The 16,708-nt window shown below is 46.7% G+C and overlaps 1 protein-coding gene across 7 annotated transcripts in view; it reads left to right on the top strand.

The window, feature by feature from the left end:
- The window catches only part of LOC129519243 (NADPH--cytochrome P450 reductase), a 67,292-nt gene that overhangs the window by 22,696 nt on the left and 27,888 nt on the right, over positions 1-16,708 (top strand). For 6 of the 7 annotated variants that reach the window (XM_055339607.1, XM_055339613.1, XM_055339608.1 and 3 more), the window contains exon 2: positions 15,897-16,087. In XM_055339607.1, the coding sequence (XP_055195582.1) occupies positions 15,909-16,087 (179 nt within the window). In that variant the 5' untranslated portion in view covers positions 15,897-15,908. Of the gene's footprint in view, positions 1-7,068; positions 7,158-15,896; positions 16,088-16,708 lie in introns of those variants that run through there. The other variant, XM_055339615.1, reaches the window with a different exon arrangement.

Genomic DNA, 16,708 nt, shown 5'->3' with positions numbered 1-16,708 from the left:
TAGTAATTAATATCTCCATTTTATAAAGGAAGAAACTGGAGCTCAGAGTCTTGGAGCTTAGTGTGTGTGTGATGTCATGACGTAAGGAGTTTATTTTTATTTTTAAAGATTTTATTTATTTATTCATGGAAGACACAGAGAGAGAGAGAGGCAGAGACACAGGCAGAGGGAGAAGCGGGCTCCTTGCAAGGAGCCTGACATGGGGCAGGCTCCCTGCAAGTAGCCCGACATGGGACTCGATCCCAGGCTCCCAGGATGACATCCTGGGCCGAAGGTGGCGCCAAACCGCTGAGCCACCCAGGCTCCTCGGCGTAAGGAGTTTAAACATACCTATTTCCAGATACAAGTGGTGTATAAATGATTACTGAAATATGCTTCCCCAGGACTCCAGTCTTTCCTCCGCATGTCACCCATTGCTCTGCCCTGACAGTCTCCCAACGGGAAGGGATCAGGGGTTGAGAAGCAGCAGGTGATGAATGGAGTGCTCGGCAGTGGAACTAGTATGTTCCCAAGCTGTGGTCCTTGGTTTGGTGTGTGATAGGGACCCTGGGCCAGCACCTCCCCACGCACACCTTTCCCACTTTCTACCACTGGGGGGTCTAATTTCCTGGGAAAGGTTTCCATCGTTGAGAAGGCCTGTCTGGTCTGCACATCCATCTTTCCAGTGTCTTCTCTCTGTTCTCCCTCTGGCCACAGGTATCATGGCCTCCCCGGAGTGCTTACTGATTCTGGTACTGAAGGTTGGTTTTTTGTTTTGATTTTTTAAGATTTTATTTGAGTGCGAGACAGAGCACGTGCATGTGCAAGAGTGGGGAGAGTAGCAGAGGGAAAGGGAGAAGCAGGCTCCCCTCTGAGCAGGGAGCCTGATGCGGGGCTTGATCCCAGGACCTCAAGATCATGACCTGAGCCAAAGGCAGACACTTAACTGACTGAACCACCCCAGGCGCCCCTGAGGCTTGGTTTTCTACTTGTTTTCCTCCCAGGCTTTTGTGAGCACGGGGCTTTGTAAGTTACTCCCTTTTCTCCAGGCCAGCAAGGGGTCTCAAAGAGGGAGAGCTGCAGAAAAATGATGAAAATTAATTGCTTTTTGGAAAATAATTTAACAGCCTTCAAAATACTTACTCCTTTTGATCCAGAAATACTTCTAAGATATTTTTGGAAACTCCATTCTAAGGAAGTAATCTGAGGTACACAAAGATTTGTCTTGAAAGGCTGTCAAGCATCATGATTATCATGGCATTGTTTATAATAGGGACAATATTCAGCAAGTGCCTCTTATGTTCATAGGCTAGGATAACATTTGAGAATTTATAATGTTTGTAATTTCATACATTAAAAAAGCAACAAAATTATATTTAGTATAAAACCAATAATGGTAAAAACGAATTTATATATATATATATATATCTGGTAGAAGGGACCCCTGAGTGCCTCAGTGGTTGAGCATCTGCCTCCAGCTCAGGGTGTGATCCCAGGATCTGGGATCGAGTCCCACATCAGGCTCCTTGCAGGGAGCCTGCTTTTCCCTCTGCCTATGTCTCTGCATCTCTCTGTGTGTCTCTCATGAATTAATGAATAAAGTATATATTTTTTAAAAATCTGGTAGAACAGGGGCACCTCACTGGCTCATTTGCTGGAGCATGCAACTCTTGATCTCAGGGTTGTGAGTTTGAGCGCCACTTGGGGTGTAGAGATTACTTAAAATCTGTAAAAAACAAAACAAAAAACAACAAAAAACTGGTAGAAGGAAAAAGCAACTAGTACATATTTGGGTTGCATTCTTTTACTTCATGTTTTTAAATTTAGCATTTTTTTTCAGCAATCATGTATTTTGTTTTAAAGATTTTATTTATTTGAGGGGGGGAGGGAGCGAGTGCATGCACAAACAAGGGGAGAGGCAGAGGCAGAGGGAGAGGGACAGGCAGACTCCCTGCTGAGCAGGGAGCCTGATGCTCAGCGTAAGGGGCTTGATCCCAGGATCATGAGGTCATGACCTGAGCCAAAGTCGGACACTTAATCAACTGAGCTGCCCAGGCACCCCAGATCATGTATATTTTTAACCTGTTTTATTTTGAAATAGTTTCAGATTTACAGAAAAATTGGCAAAAACCATGAATTCTTAAATACTCTAGTCAGTTTCCCCAAATATTAACACTTTACCATGTTTATCTCTCTCTCTCTCTATATATATATAACTATATATATATAACTATCTATCTATATATAAAACTTAAATTTTTTTTTTCCCTGTGATACCTGGGTGGCTCAGTGGTTGGGTGTCTGCCTTTGGTTGAGGTCATGATCCTGGGGTCTTGAGATTGAGTCCTGCATCAGACTCCCTGCAGGAAGCCTGCTTCTGCTGCTGCCTATGTCTCTACCTCTTCTCTGTGTCTCTCATGAATAAATAAAATCTTTAAAAAATACTCTTTTTCCCCTGATCTACTTGAGAATAAGTTACAGGTAGGGTGCTCATTTACCCCTAAGTACTTCAGTGTTTTCTAAAATTCAAGGATGTTTTCTTAAGTACAGTAATTCCTATCAGGAAATTCACACTGATCCACTGTTTTTCTGAATGTGAAATTTATTCATATTTTTCCATTCGTGTCTTTTATAAGAAATCTTTTCTTCCTTTTTCTTTTCTCTGGTCCAAGGTTGCATTTAACTGTAACTGTAACCACTCTTCTATGCCCCAAAGCAGATCATTATTTTTGTATAATATTTGCCCTTGACATTTTCCAAAAAGTCAGGCCATCACTTTGTAGTATGTCCCCCAGCATGGATTTGTCCTGCTGATAAACAATGATAAGATTCAGACTATATTTTTGGCAGAATAGCACGGAAATGGTGCTGTGTCCTTTGGAGCGCCATAGCAGGTGGTGGGCAATGTCACTTTGTCCCAGTATTGGAGCCGTTACCTTTGATCACTTGGTTATGGTGGTGTCAGCCCAGATTGCCCTCCGTAGAGGGAGGCAGTTTTTCCCTATGTAATTGGTGAACTTCTCATCAAACTTTGACCCACAAGATTTAGCACTCATGATCCTTGCCTGAAATGGTTATTAATATAGAGGTTGCCAATTGGTGGTTTTCTAAGTCTTTCATTTTATTAGTTGGTATTCTACTATAACGAAGAACCTTTTTTATTCATCTGGGTATCCATTTATATATTTATATCAGTATTGATTTGTGTGCTGTTTGTTCTCATGGTTATAATCTGTTACCCTGGTATTTATCTCGGTGCTGAGACTGTCCCAGATTTGGCCGGTGGAAACCTCTTCTAGGACCCTGTTTCCTTTTGACACATCATCCCCTGTCATTCTTTGGGTACTACTTTATTCATTGGCACAGCAAGGTGATCCAAGCTCAGTCACTGGTTCTCCTGTACCAGTTCTGGGGTCTGCCATTCCTCCAAGGAGCCCTGGTTCCTTTTAATGGAGAACAGCGTTTAGTTAGAATCTAGGGTCTGGGAGATAGGAGATACAATCCACACATGCACACATCCACCTGCATTCACACCTCCCATTCTCTTGCACACTGCCACTTTCCTTCTCTTTATCCACATTTGCGGCTCCCTTCTTCATCAGTAAGAAACCCAGCTTCTGTGTATTTATTTTTAGTTTCCGAAGTAACACGTGAATACCATGAATACCAGCCGTCTCGTTAGGAAAGGACAGACGAAGCAAAGGCACGTTAGACACCCACCAACCCCCTCTAATTGCAGACACTCCCTAGAGGAAGTCACTATGGGTCACTTTCCTGGAGAAATATATACTTTTTCTTTTATCTCATTAATGGTCTCATCATGAGGATATAACTTTTTTTAATTCAGTATGTTTTGGCAGTCTTTCAGTGAGAGTACTATAGTTCCACCTACTTATTTTTTCTTTTTTTTAATTTTTTTTTAACTTTTTTTTTTAATTTTTATTTATTTATGATAGTCACACACAGAGAGAGAGAGAGGCAGAGACACAGGCAGAGGGAGAAGCAGGCTCCATGCACCGGGAGCCCGATGTGGGACTCGATCCCGGGTCTCCAGGATCGCGCCCTGGGCCAAAGGCAGGCGCTAAACCGCTGCGCCACCCAGGGATCCCCTACTTATTTTTTCTTAAAGATTTATTCATTCATTTGAGAGAGAGAGAGAATGAGTGTTGGGGGAGGGGCAGAAGGAGAGAGAGAATCTCAAGCAGTCTCCCCACTGAATGTGGAGCCTGACGTGGGCTCTATCCCAGGATACCCAGGATCATGATCTGAGCTGAAATCAAGAGTCAGCTGCTTAACTGACTGAGCCACCCAGGCTTCTCCACCTACTTCTTATTTTTTAACTGCTGCATAGCATTCCGTTGTTTGGAATTAAAAACCTAAGCATCCAGGTTGGGGCCGTTCCCAACAGTGCTGCCTCAAATGTGCCCCTGGACCCAGTGAGAGGTACAGCCCAAGAAGAGAATCACTGGACCCCGAGAGCTGGGCATTCGTTTTCCATGAGAAAACAGCTTTCAGATATTCTTCTGATTGAGTAAATAGCACACAACTGTTATTTTAAAAACCAAGCAAATAATATGTTAGGAAGTGAGGGAAAAAATTAAAATCTCATCCCTGAGATACTGTTTCTGTGACAATCCTCACACACCATTTTATGCATACATGTACATATTTTTCCATCACTGGGGTCAGAGCACATGTGCTTTTGTATTGTGGACACACACTTATGTTGCAGCATAGCTTACATACAGTAAAGGGCACAGACCCTCAGTGCACAATTTGGGCAATTTTTGCATGAATACCTTCTCTGCAGCTACCACCCCAGAGCAGGATTCTACACATTGTCTGCCATGCCAGTAGCTTTCCTTGTCTCCCACTCATGACCCTTGCCCCAAAGCTGTATTAGCCAACAGCCTTTTTTGTACTTTGTCTGGTTTTGGTATCAGGGTAATACAGGTGTCATAAAACAAGTAGGGCAGCCTTCTATTTTCTGAAAGAATTTGTAGAGAACTGGTATAATGTCTTCCTCAAATATTTGGTAGACTTTATCGGTAAAGCCGTCTGCTTCTGGAGTTCCCTCTTATTGAAGGTTTTAACTGCTAATCTGAATCCTCTTAGCTGTTTCTCTAGGTTGAGCCCTGGTGGTGTATGTCTACTGAAAAATGTAGATACATTATCGAAATTATTAAATGTTGATGTCAAGTTGGTCAAAATTTCCCTTGTTATGTTTTTAATCTGTGCAGAATCTAACGCTTTCCACACTCTGCTTCCCTGTATTGGCAATTTATGCCGTCTTGTCTTTTCTTCACTCCTCAGTCTGGCTAGAGGTTGATGGTATGTGAGAGCAACGTTTTGTATCAAGAGTTATAAAAATTCAAATCTTCTTAAGAATTGAAGGATTTGGGATCCCTGGGTGGCGCAGCGGTTTGGCGCCTGCCTTTGGCTCAGGGCGCGATCCTGGAGACCCGGGATCGAATCCCATATCGGGTTCCCGGTGCATGGAGCCTGCTTCTCCCTCTGCCTATGTCTTTGCCTCTCTCTCTCTCTCTCTCTCTCTCTGTAACTATCATAAATAAATAAATTTAAAAAAAATTAAAAAAAAAAAAGAATTGAAGGATTTTTTTCAAAAGAGGAAAGGTTTCTGTTTCCAGATGCTTTTCTTACTATTTAGAGCAGACATCAGAGTGGACCTCAGAAAAACAGACACATATTTTTAATTCAGGCTCCACTACTTGCCGGCTGTGTGGCCTCGTACCAACCACTTAAACCCATCGGAGCTCTGACCTCAGTGGCTAGAAAGAGGTAACAGTAACTTCTGGGCCAGCTGAGCCATGAAAGGGTTCCCCTGAAGCACTAGGCCCAGTGCCTGCTTATGGTGGGCCCCCAGGCTGTGAGTTGCCAGCAATGTGGGAAATTGGCAACAGCCCAGGGAGCCCTGGTGTCTTCCTCCATGTCCCTGGGACAGGCTGTTTCTTCCTCTCTGTCCCCACAGCACTATGTAAACACTGGTTTTTACAGCAATCCTCACATTTAACTACAGTGTTATCTGTGTTTCCTTGACCAGAGCGTGAACTGCACAGTGGGAAGTGTTTTCCTTGTCTTTTTCTCGCATGACCATATGTGTTTAAGTGATCAAGCCTATTTTAATGAATGAAGAACAGGGAATTAAGTAAGTAATGGTACAGCAAATCAGTGGACTGTTGGGCAGCCAAGGAAAATATCATTATCAAGGACCCTCCAGCAACTGGAAAAATGTTTCACAAAATAGAATATGGCTGACCCTTGAACAACATGGGTTTAAACTGCATAGGTCCACATATATATGGATTGTTTTCAGTAAATACACAGTACTTTAAATATATATCCTCTTATGATTTTCTTTCTTTCTTTTTTTTTTTTTTTTTTTTTTGAGAGAGGGAAAGAGCAGAGGTGGGAGGGGCAGAGGGAGAGAGAATCTTAAGCAGGTTCTGCACTCAGCTCAGAGCCTGCTACAGGGGTGGATCTCACCACCCTGAGATCATGATATGAGCTGAAATCAAGAATTGGATGCTTAATGACTGAGCCACCTGGGCGCCCCTTCCTTATGATTTTCTTAATGATATTTTCTTTTCTCCGGCTTATGTTACTGTAAGAATTCAGTATAGAATTCTTACCTACATAGTGTGTTGATTATTCCTCTTATTGGTATGGCTTCCAGTCAACAGTAGGCTTGTAGTAGAAACGTTTTTGGGGGGGATCAAAAATTACACATGGATTTTTGACTGTGTGAGGCATTGGTGCCCCTACCCCTCGTGATGTTCAAGGATCAACGGTACATTTTATCTACTTTTTGTATGAATGTGTATATGTATGCATATGTGTGATATATTTACATGTGGAAGAAATGAAGGAAAGATCTAGAGAGAAAACAGCTGTGTGGCTGGTCAGCTTCTGGCCTTTTATCCTTTAGCAAATAGCATTTGAGCAGGGGGAGGCTAGGACAGGACGTGGTGAGACCCCTGTGGCTGGAGGCTGTCAGGCAGAGGCTGGAATTTCTGGGCACAAATGGTTCCTCAGCGTGGAGTCTGGAATTCCCTTTTCTTTCCGCCACAGTTTACAGATTCCTAGGCTTCCCGCTTGCAGACAGAGGAGCAGCAAAAGGACCATCAGGGAGGAGGAGCCTCTTGTGTCTGCAAACCGAGGTGGGTAGGAAAAGCGCCACGCAGACGTGGTGCTGGTGTGCCTGGGGAACCAGGAGCCTCATTTACCCTGATTTTTAATTGATTATTTTTGTTATCTCCTTGTTAAAGCTGCAAGCCCTACTCTATGTGATGCACACTCTTCTTGGGGCCCGTGTTTTTTAATCCAGAGTTAGCACGTCCCCCTTTGTGCCTTTTTCAGAGCTCTGTTCTGAGCCTCCCTGTTTCTCTTCCTCTTTCCTGAGTCCTTAGGCTGAACCATGGGATCCCCTATCATTGTGTCTTGTCTGCTTTTGCTGACCGTGAACTAGAACCCTGTGTGTTTGTGTGTTTCAAAGGGTTCAGTGAAAGAGACCCAGAAAACCAGTATTTATTAATTCAGGTCAGAGACTTGGAGCTTGCACCCCCCGCCCCCCAGCATGGTCACCAACCTCAGCGAGTCCGGTTTAACGAATATACACTTGGTTGGTCTGTGCCACTGGCTCCTGGGTTGGCAGGCACTCTGTCATTAAGTTACCTGGCTTCCTGTTGATACATCTCCTGTGATCAGAGCCCTGCATTACAGCTCATTCTATCTTCAGACACCTTTAATAGAAAGTTCTTGGACAGTATGTAAATCTCTGTCCTCCATTACCCAGGCTCACTTGTGCCCTTAGGGCCCTCTTCTTCCTCTATTTTCTGACTACCTAAAGAAGGGATGGGCCTGCTGCCTCTGAATCTCGTCTTTAGGGTAAATATCTCCAGTTCCTGTACTATTTCTCATGTGGCTTGTTTTGGGGACCACTCCATCTTGGGGACTCTTTCTGATTGTGTTCCAGTTTGTCTTTGGTGCTAAGCATGGAGCCCTAACTCTCTTCATGAGCCCTCAGTGTTTGGGGAGGCCATCCTGGTGTTGGTCCACCAATTCCCATTTCTGTAAAACATGGAGGCAATGTCATTGTCCCTGCTGAGGCTTGCTGCATGGACACGTTGTGTGAACTGAAACATGCCCTGCATAGGGAGGGTTCTGATTGCTCTTTGGGGGTTCACATCAGCTTGTCATTCCTTATTCCTGCTGATGCTCGAGAGGCAGAGTAAACTTCAGAATTGTTCTCCCCAGAACTTGAATAAACTAAGGCAAGTCCTCCAGTTTCATGTGTTTCTCTTTTCCTCCTTTGTATTCAAAATTAATTGAGGCAATCAGGAGAATGAACTGGTATGAACTTATATTAGGAAAGCATGATGCTTTCTCCGGTGTCTCATTTACTCTGACATTACTGCCACACAGAGCACTTCTGACCCCAGATGTGGTGGTGGTGGGGGGTTCCCCACAATAAATGATTCTGTGACACCAACTGGGTATCCTACAGCTTAACTCAGTTATGACACGGTCTACCTGGAGCTGGTGTCAGAGTAACGGCTCAGTGCCGTGGGACTGCCAAAGACCAGGCTGTCACCTGTGCTTCTGACCAATCAGCAATAAATTAGGGTTCCCTGTAACACTCTCCTCAGGTTCAGCTCACACAACTCAGGGAAACACTAACATTTACCAGTTTATTAAAGGACACAATAAAGGATACAGGTGAACAACCAGATGGAGAAATATGTAAGATGAGGACTGGGAAGGGTCCTGGATGCTCTCTGAACTTTGTACTGTTAGGATCTTTGTGGAGGCTTCTTCAGTAGCCATGATCAGTCATTAACTCCACTTCTAGCCCCTCCGCCCTCTCTGGAGAAAGGGATGGGCAGGGCTGAAAGTTCCAAGCTGCTAACTGTGGTTTGGTCTGTTTGGTCACCATATCCCATCTAGCAGCCTACCAAGAACCACATTAGAACAAAAGTTGCTCCTAATGCTCTTACCACTTAGGAAATTACAAGACTTTTAGGAGCTCTATCCTAGCAACCAGGGGGAGAGACTAATACATATATTTTTTTCTATTACCTCACAGAACTCCTGTGAAGTATGTTGTGCCCATATATCATCCTGTGCTAACTTTTAATGGTGTTACTAAGTAGGCCCATAAAAAGCCCTGAAGTATTTACCAAGGGTGTAGGGGAGCTGTGGGTTCACTCCACTTGGAGTTTAGGCCAGGTGGCCACAGCCCCAGAGGGGGTGGTAGAAACCAGCCCACGTAGCTCTCTGTGCCAGCTGCAATTCCAGTGGTCTGTTCCCATGAGGCTTGGTGAGCTCAATTTGTGCTGAGTGATGCTGACTCTCCTGCCTGCTTCTTGCCAAGTCATACTTTCACACATCAGTTTTCCTGGCTTCCTTCCTCTTTTACATCATTGCATCAGACACAGTGCCAGTCATGTGTCTCCACACCACACCACACCCACAGGCCCTGTTACATAGGCAGAAAGGTCATCAGCTGGGGCACATTGTCCACTGTGGAACATTGGCCAGGGCGTGTCCTGAGGTAGGATGACTTGGTCAAAGCCTCATGATTGTGTTGACATGGTGGGAAGAAGCACTGTTGTCCAGGTTCCCACCTGTGACATAGTGGTAATCATACCACATCCCTGCCTGGTTGTCCCTGGCTGCCCAGGGCCCAAAGACCCCAAACATGTAGAGGGCTCCTGGGCCCTTTGCCCACTGGTCTCAGTGTATTTCAAAAGGCTTATCTCTTACTGAGCACCTTTGCACCACACACACAAATGCATCCATCATACCACAGTTGAGTCACACCAGATTCTATTGCCTCTGCTGGTCCATATTCCAGGCCTTTAAATGTGCTTCCTTTATCTAACTTCTCCTAGCTTCCTTATCTGGCTGGTGGACCCAGGTAATTTTTCATGACTCAGCTCAGGTGTTAGTCCCTGGATGCCCCCTCTTTGTGTAGGACCATCTTGTCTTCCCTTTCCTCAGAACTCAATTTTTCCCTGAGGTGTTATACCTACTGGGACGTGCTTGCGTATGACAGCAGTGAGTTGGCACCCTCCATCCCCCACCTTCATGGTGACTGATAAAAGAGAGGATGTTAATAAGATTCAGAGTATAACATTATTCCCAGATTGTCTAGGATACAATCCTAAATCACCATACTAAAAACTAGGAAAATGTCAACTTGAACGAGAAAAAATAAATCAACATCAACATTAAGGTGATGTTGATGTTGGAATCATACAAGATGTGAAGAAGAGCCAAACAGACATCTTAGAACTGAAAAATACCGTAGTGAAAATTGAAAGCTCTGGATGGCTCCATAGTAGCATGGTGAAGACAGAGTGAGGATAGAATAGCAGAATTACACAATTAATGGCAAGCAACAGAGAGAAACTAGACAGACTGAAAAAAGTGATCTGAGCCTCAGGGATTTGGGGGACCAGTCACAAAACACATCTATGTCATTGTACTTCCAGGAGAGGAGAAAGAGGGTGGGCCAAAAAGGTATTAAGAGAAACAGTGGCTGGAAGGCCTCCAGCCTACAGATTCAAGAAGCCGAATGAACCGGAAAAATAGTAAATCCAAAGATATCCACCCAGATGTGTCTTGGTTTGGAGGATAAACTTTGTGGGCACGCTAGCTAGAGAAGAATCTGTTCCACGGCTTTCTTGGGGAGGCCCTTCCCCTGAGCATTCCTGTCTCTGGAAGATAAGCTATCAGGCTCAAGCAGGCTCAGCTGCCTTGAGAGTTTCCCCTCATCTTGAAACCACTAATCCTTGGCAGAGGTTTGTGAACGTGAGTAGATGGAGTAGATGCCGTTCTCACTGTGGCTGGGGGTGGATGCTAAGCAGTTGTCACTGGCGACTGTTTGCCACTGGGTGACTTGCATGCCAAAGGGACCAACGACATCACTTGCTCAGGCCGCTCACCCCAGTGTCGAGGCCAAATTGCTTGATCAGTCTTGTTTACTGATCAGAAATTGCATACAATAAATGCAGAGCCGCAATTCCTTCCTAGAGGATGATTTTATCCTGCAGTGTTGTAAACAGTCAGATAGAGAAAGGGCCCTTCTGCCTTGTTTGGATTTTCAGAAGTGCTGGGATGGGTTGCCCTTGGCCCACAGCATCAACTGTTGAAATTCAGGAGGAATGGTTTCTCTCTTATATGTCTAGCCGTTTATATATGTCCTTTCCCATATGTATATTGTCTTTTATAATAAAAATGAAAACTATCTACAGACCTAATTTATAACAAAAGGTCAGATATGATATGGTCTGTTCAGGGTAGCAGGACCTAATTGGCTGGTCTTTTGATCTGCCCTTTTTTCTGTAACTAATTTTCCAGATGAGAACATGAAAGCCTGTAAGGGGTTTGCTCGGAGTCCCAGCCAGCTGGTGGCAGGGCCTGCTCTAGTTAAGAAATCACTCTGTTTAAACATGTACATTTCATTTTTGGTTTTGTTTTAGTTTCTCTTGCTGACAAATGTTGCATTTGGCCCCAAAAGCTCTGCATTGTTCAGTGTTCCTCCTTTTCCCTAAATGTGGAAAGAAGAAACAATCTACAGATTAAAGACCCTTCCAGGGGAGAAAGAGGACACAGGGCTCTCCAAGTCTCCTTGGAGTGTCTTCAATAGACTCTGTCACCCTGCCACATTTGACTCGGAGGACACTTGTCAGGCAGGACGTCCAAAATGTTCTCATCAGAATATTTCCATAGCAGAGGAGAGTGATTTTATACCAGACCGGGCAGAGGTTCCTAATTTACCAATGCAGTGGAAGTCCCATCTGTCAAACTCCACATGAAGCATACCAGCTTGTGTTGCTTCATGATTTTTAACAAGATCTTGCTGCCTTTCTTTGGATGACTTGTATCTTTGCCAAGCTGGGATTTCAGTGGTGGTTTGGACCTAACTACTTCATAAATAGAGCTGTTAGATATTCTTTTTTGGGCCTGGGGATACCATGGAAATTTTACCAAGATACCAGGGGCTCTGTGAACCAAGGAAGTTTGGCAGTGTCTGTCCTAGTGGATTACCACATGGGCACACTACCAGCCCCAGATTTCTCTTCAGTCTGCTCGTTTTTTGTTACCAGTGCATGCAAATTCTACATTCCGTGGGTCATAATATATTCATTGGCTCCCCAGCCATTCTGTGGATAGTTATCAAGCATTAGATTGTGTGTCAAGCTCCATGCCAGGAAAGTATGACCCATGGGAGTGACGATCAAGTTGAGGTCGTCAGACCCCCAGGTCTGAAGCCAGAAGCGACTAAAGGAAAAGCAGCTCGTGCACATGTAAAGGCACTGGGGCAGGGATGCAGAGGCTCAAGCAGAGGAGATGGGTGGGTGTCTGTGTGAGCTTCAATGTGAAAACAGTGGCTCTGTATGGAAATCGTGGTTTAACAGCCTGTTTAAGGCTTCAGCCCCAGGTACACTGGTCCTGTCCTAGTATGTGAAGCATAGGGGTAAGGATTTTCCTTAACTTCCTTGCCAGTCCTCCCTTTCCACCATGTGCCAGACACAGAGGTACCTACAATACTATTGTTTGTTCAGGAGCCCACAGCAGAGCAGGGGAGAGACCCGTGTCTGATGAGTCATCCTGCTTAGACGGGTACTGAGCACAGGCCTCCCCTGGGAAGCTGGGGCCCCTTTCTAGTTTTTACTCAGGTGAGCTGCACGCCTCCTGGGAGCCTTCAGTTCCCCACAGTAGAAGGAGGCCTCAGATAAAATGATCGCCTGGTCCTTCTACTGCTCCTCTGCAGCTCTTGTCTGAAGTTTTATGGCTTGCAGTGAGTGCTGCTGGGGACATTCTCAGTGCTTTGGGGACCCCTGAGTACTGATGTTGTCCCACGTTCTGGTGGGGCCATAAGGCCAGAGCCCCACCCTGGCATGCTGCAGGGAGTCGGCATCCCAGCAGACAGCACTTAGTCGTTTCCATGAGGTGCGAGAGTGCATGGGGTCCTTACTCTGAGCTTGAGGAGAGTGGCCTGGATGCTGAAGGATGCAGTAAATGCGAGTATTAAAGCCAGAGTGAAGGAGAGTGAACAAAGCCTCAGCAAACTGCAGTAGTGGTGCTTTGCAGGTTGTAAAGCCACTCAGTAATCTGTGTGACAGGTGTTGCCAACCCACCCACTCCAGAGTCATGTGTTCATCTTTTGTTTTTTAAAGACTTTATTTATTCCTGAGAGACACAGAGAGAAGCAGAGACACAGAGGGAGAAGTAGGCTCCACGCAGGGAGCCCAATGTGGAACTCGATCCCGGGACTATAGGATCACGCCCTGAGCCAAAGGCAGACACGCAACCACTGAGCCACCCGGGCGCCTCGTCCCCTGTTCATTTATTCAAGTTGATATTAGGCGCCCATCATCTATCAGGCTATGAACAATGTGAAGTCAGGGAGATGGCCAATGGGAAGAACGGGTAACATAATGCCAGGTAGTGATCCGTGCTGTGAGTGGGCTCAAGGAGGGAGAATAACCAGAAACTATACTGAGGAAGAGCCTCTCTGAAATGGTGACATCCCAGCAGAGACCTGAATGAAGAGGGAGAGAGAACCCTACAGATAACTAGAGGAACAGAGTCCAGGCCATAGCATCAACATTTGCAAAGGCCCTGCGGCAGGAGCAGACCTGGAGGCTTGAGGGGTAGCAGGGAGGCTAGTGTGACTGGTGAGGCGTGAGGAAGGGTGAGGGGCCAGACCCTACGGAGCCTGTAGACCATCTAAGGCCTTTAGATTTTGTGCTAAGTAGGACATGGAGCCATCTGAGGCTTTGCTTAGGGATATGATCTGGCATACTTTTAAAAAGGCTCCCTCTGGCTACTGTGTGGAGCAGGCCCCTGAGGAGTCTGTGGTAGTGGCCTGGGCGGCTAGAACCAAATGTAGCATGGTTGGGACTGTGGATCCCCTGCCCTCCAGCACACCATCCCTGCAGGAACTGCCTGTGGGACCAGCTTTCTCAGGTGGTGCAGGCAGCTCACATATGTGTCAGGAAATAGTCACTGGTCATTTTGCTTCATGGCTACAAGTCTCCCCTCAGTAAAGGGGCTGGGTGACCTGACCCAGAGGGAGAAGTGTGGTGAGACACGAAAGTGACATTGGCTGCCTGCTGCTACGTGAGGGATGCTGGCGGGGCCTTTCCTGTGTTGCCCGGACTCAGAAGGTCTACGTGGCATGACTCTGTGGGATGGGTCCTCTCCCTCCATGGTTCTGTGAGAGCTAAACACACAGAAGGCTTGTGGGCGTGCCAGACAACACTGGCAGGGCTGAATAGGAAGACGGGCTGAACGAACATTGAATAAATATTCAGCATGCGTGAGTTCATCCTTAAATATAAACAGTGCTCTGTGTGGGTGCTAGAGTTAAATTTGTCCTGTAGCATCAGAGAGCAAAGAGGATGCGTTGAGATTATCGCAGGAACTCGGCTGTTAGAAAAGCACCTCGGATGAATGAGAAGGCAGAGGGCCATGTTCTAGGGTCTGCTCGGAGTGGGCCCATGCCCCGCAGGCCCAGGGAAGGCAGAGCTGGTGCCTGGGCCCTCAGATGCGAGTACAGCTGGAGGGGGTGCGGGAGGCCCTGGTGTTTCCCAGCAGCAGGGACAGTGGATGGAAGTCAGATGTGAGGCAATCTCCTATGCCTGAGCTTCTGAGATGTGAGGAAGGCTTCCCCACTGAGTCTGGGAACCATGGTTGTGGTGCAAGCAGCCCTCTTAGTAACAGCGGTGATTGCAAAATGGAGCAATGCAGTTGCAGAGCTGAGCTGGCCTCATTAAAGGCAGAAGTGTGCTGCCAGGGCTTTAGGTGCTCCACACTGACCTTCATGGACTCAGATCTGCTTCCCTGCCAGGTTTCAGTGGCAGCAGCGCCAGCTGGGCATCTTTCGAGGGAGTGAACGAGGTTGGCGTCCCCAGGACCACTCTCAGGGTCAGTGATTCACCAGGACTCACAGAAGTCAGAAAAGCTCTTTTACCCCCATTACAGTTTATTATGACAGAAGGATGTAGCGTGAAACCAGCAAAGGGAAAGGCTCCACAGGGCTGAGACTGGGAGAAACCAGGCACATGCTTCCAGTTGTCCTTGCCCACTGGAGTCCTAGGGGTTCAATGCTCCCAGCAACTGTGCATGGCCACATGTATGGAGGATTAGCAACCAGGGGAGCTCCCTGGTGCCTTGGTGTGCAGGGTTTGTATCTGGAGTCAGCCTTGGAGGCGTGGAGCATTGCGTTTCTAACCTTATCTATTAGGTCTCCAGCACCCCAGAGGTCAAGCCCAAATGATGTGATTCAGAGCCCTAGGCAGTCATTCTGAATGACATAGTTAGCAGAAGCTATTTTCATGGCCCAAGGTCCCAAGGGTACAGAGACACTCATCAGGTGGCACATCACAAGGCTCGGGAGTGATTTCCCAAGAGTCATCCAGGGGCCAGTCCTAAAGGTCTTTGGAATGTGCAGGGTGTGGGGCAGCCCAGGGGGAAGGATTTGTCTTCAAGCGACCCCCACTGTGATGGGGAACCAACCCTTCTAAGCCCTTGTGGGGCTGGAGGGTGTTCAGTGGTCCAGGGAGTCTGTAGCTTCCATTCTTTGTGTTTGCAGGGGACCCAGTACCAGCTCCAGCTGTAGGATACCCATGGACATCATGGAGCCATTTGCTACTTTGATTTCAGTCCAAGGCTGTAGCCATGTCATGGAGGGGCCAGCGTGTGTGGGTCCAGCAGCTTCTGTCCACAGTGCTTTGCCCGTTGCTGCTACTTCTTGGGGCATAGAAACCCTGGCTGAAGCTTTTGGGACTCAGGGTGCCCCCTTGCAGGCTTCAGGCTACTCCCCCACAGGCCTCAGGCTGACCCTACTTCTCCCAGCTGATACCTGATCTTTCTCTCCCCTGCAGTTTCCTGTCAACATGGGGGACTCCAGTATGGATGCCAGTGCCACCGTGTCTGAAACTGTGGTTGAAGAAGTGTCTCTTTTCAGCATGACAGACATGATTCTGTTTTCACTCATTGTGGGCCTCCTGACCTACTGGTTCCTCTTCAGAAAGAAAAAAGACGAAATCCCAGAGTTCACCACAATTCAGCCAATGTAAGTGATCCAGCTCAGCATCCCTCTCTCAGCCTCCTGGGGCCCGTCCATCAATCCTGGCAGTGCCCTGTCCGTGGGCCTGGGTCACAAGCGAGCCAGGCGAGAGATACAGGCTTACTTGCAGCATTCTGGGTTGAATCGTGAATGGTGCCTCCTTGGTGCCCTATGCTTCAGATCTCCCTTGATCCCTTGTGTTTGCACATCGTGTGGGGACTTACAGGGTTCTTTCAGGCCTGTTTCTTGTTCATGTTTCTCGATGGAACCTCACAAGGCCTATTCAGAGTAGAGGGCACTGTTCCATGGGTAGATTATCTGAGGTTTGGGGACATTAAAGATCATCAGAGCTACAGCAGCACCCAATTAATATTTCACTCCAGGATCTTATCTCGAGAACCGATGGGGCAGAGAGGTGCTGTTTGCACAGGGCCATACAGGGAGGGATATGCAAATAACTGCCCTTCAGTCCTGTGGCCTTACTGGTGGGGACAGGGTGGCGCTTCGCTGCTAATGAGTCTTTATTCCCTACCGCTTGCCAGTGTCCCTCATCAAACGAAGAGAGCAATCTCAAGCTTAGAGCTCGGGGGGCGACAGCAGAGGAGGAGAACTGGTTTTCTTCTCTCC

The sequence above is a fragment of the Nyctereutes procyonoides genome, unplaced genomic scaffold (assembly GCF_905146905.1).
Source record: "Nyctereutes procyonoides isolate TBG_1078 unplaced genomic scaffold, NYPRO_anot_genome, whole genome shotgun sequence".
Lineage (NCBI taxonomy): Eukaryota > Metazoa > Chordata > Mammalia > Carnivora > Canidae > Nyctereutes > Nyctereutes procyonoides.
This window is presented reverse-complemented; position numbering and strand designations above follow the sequence as displayed.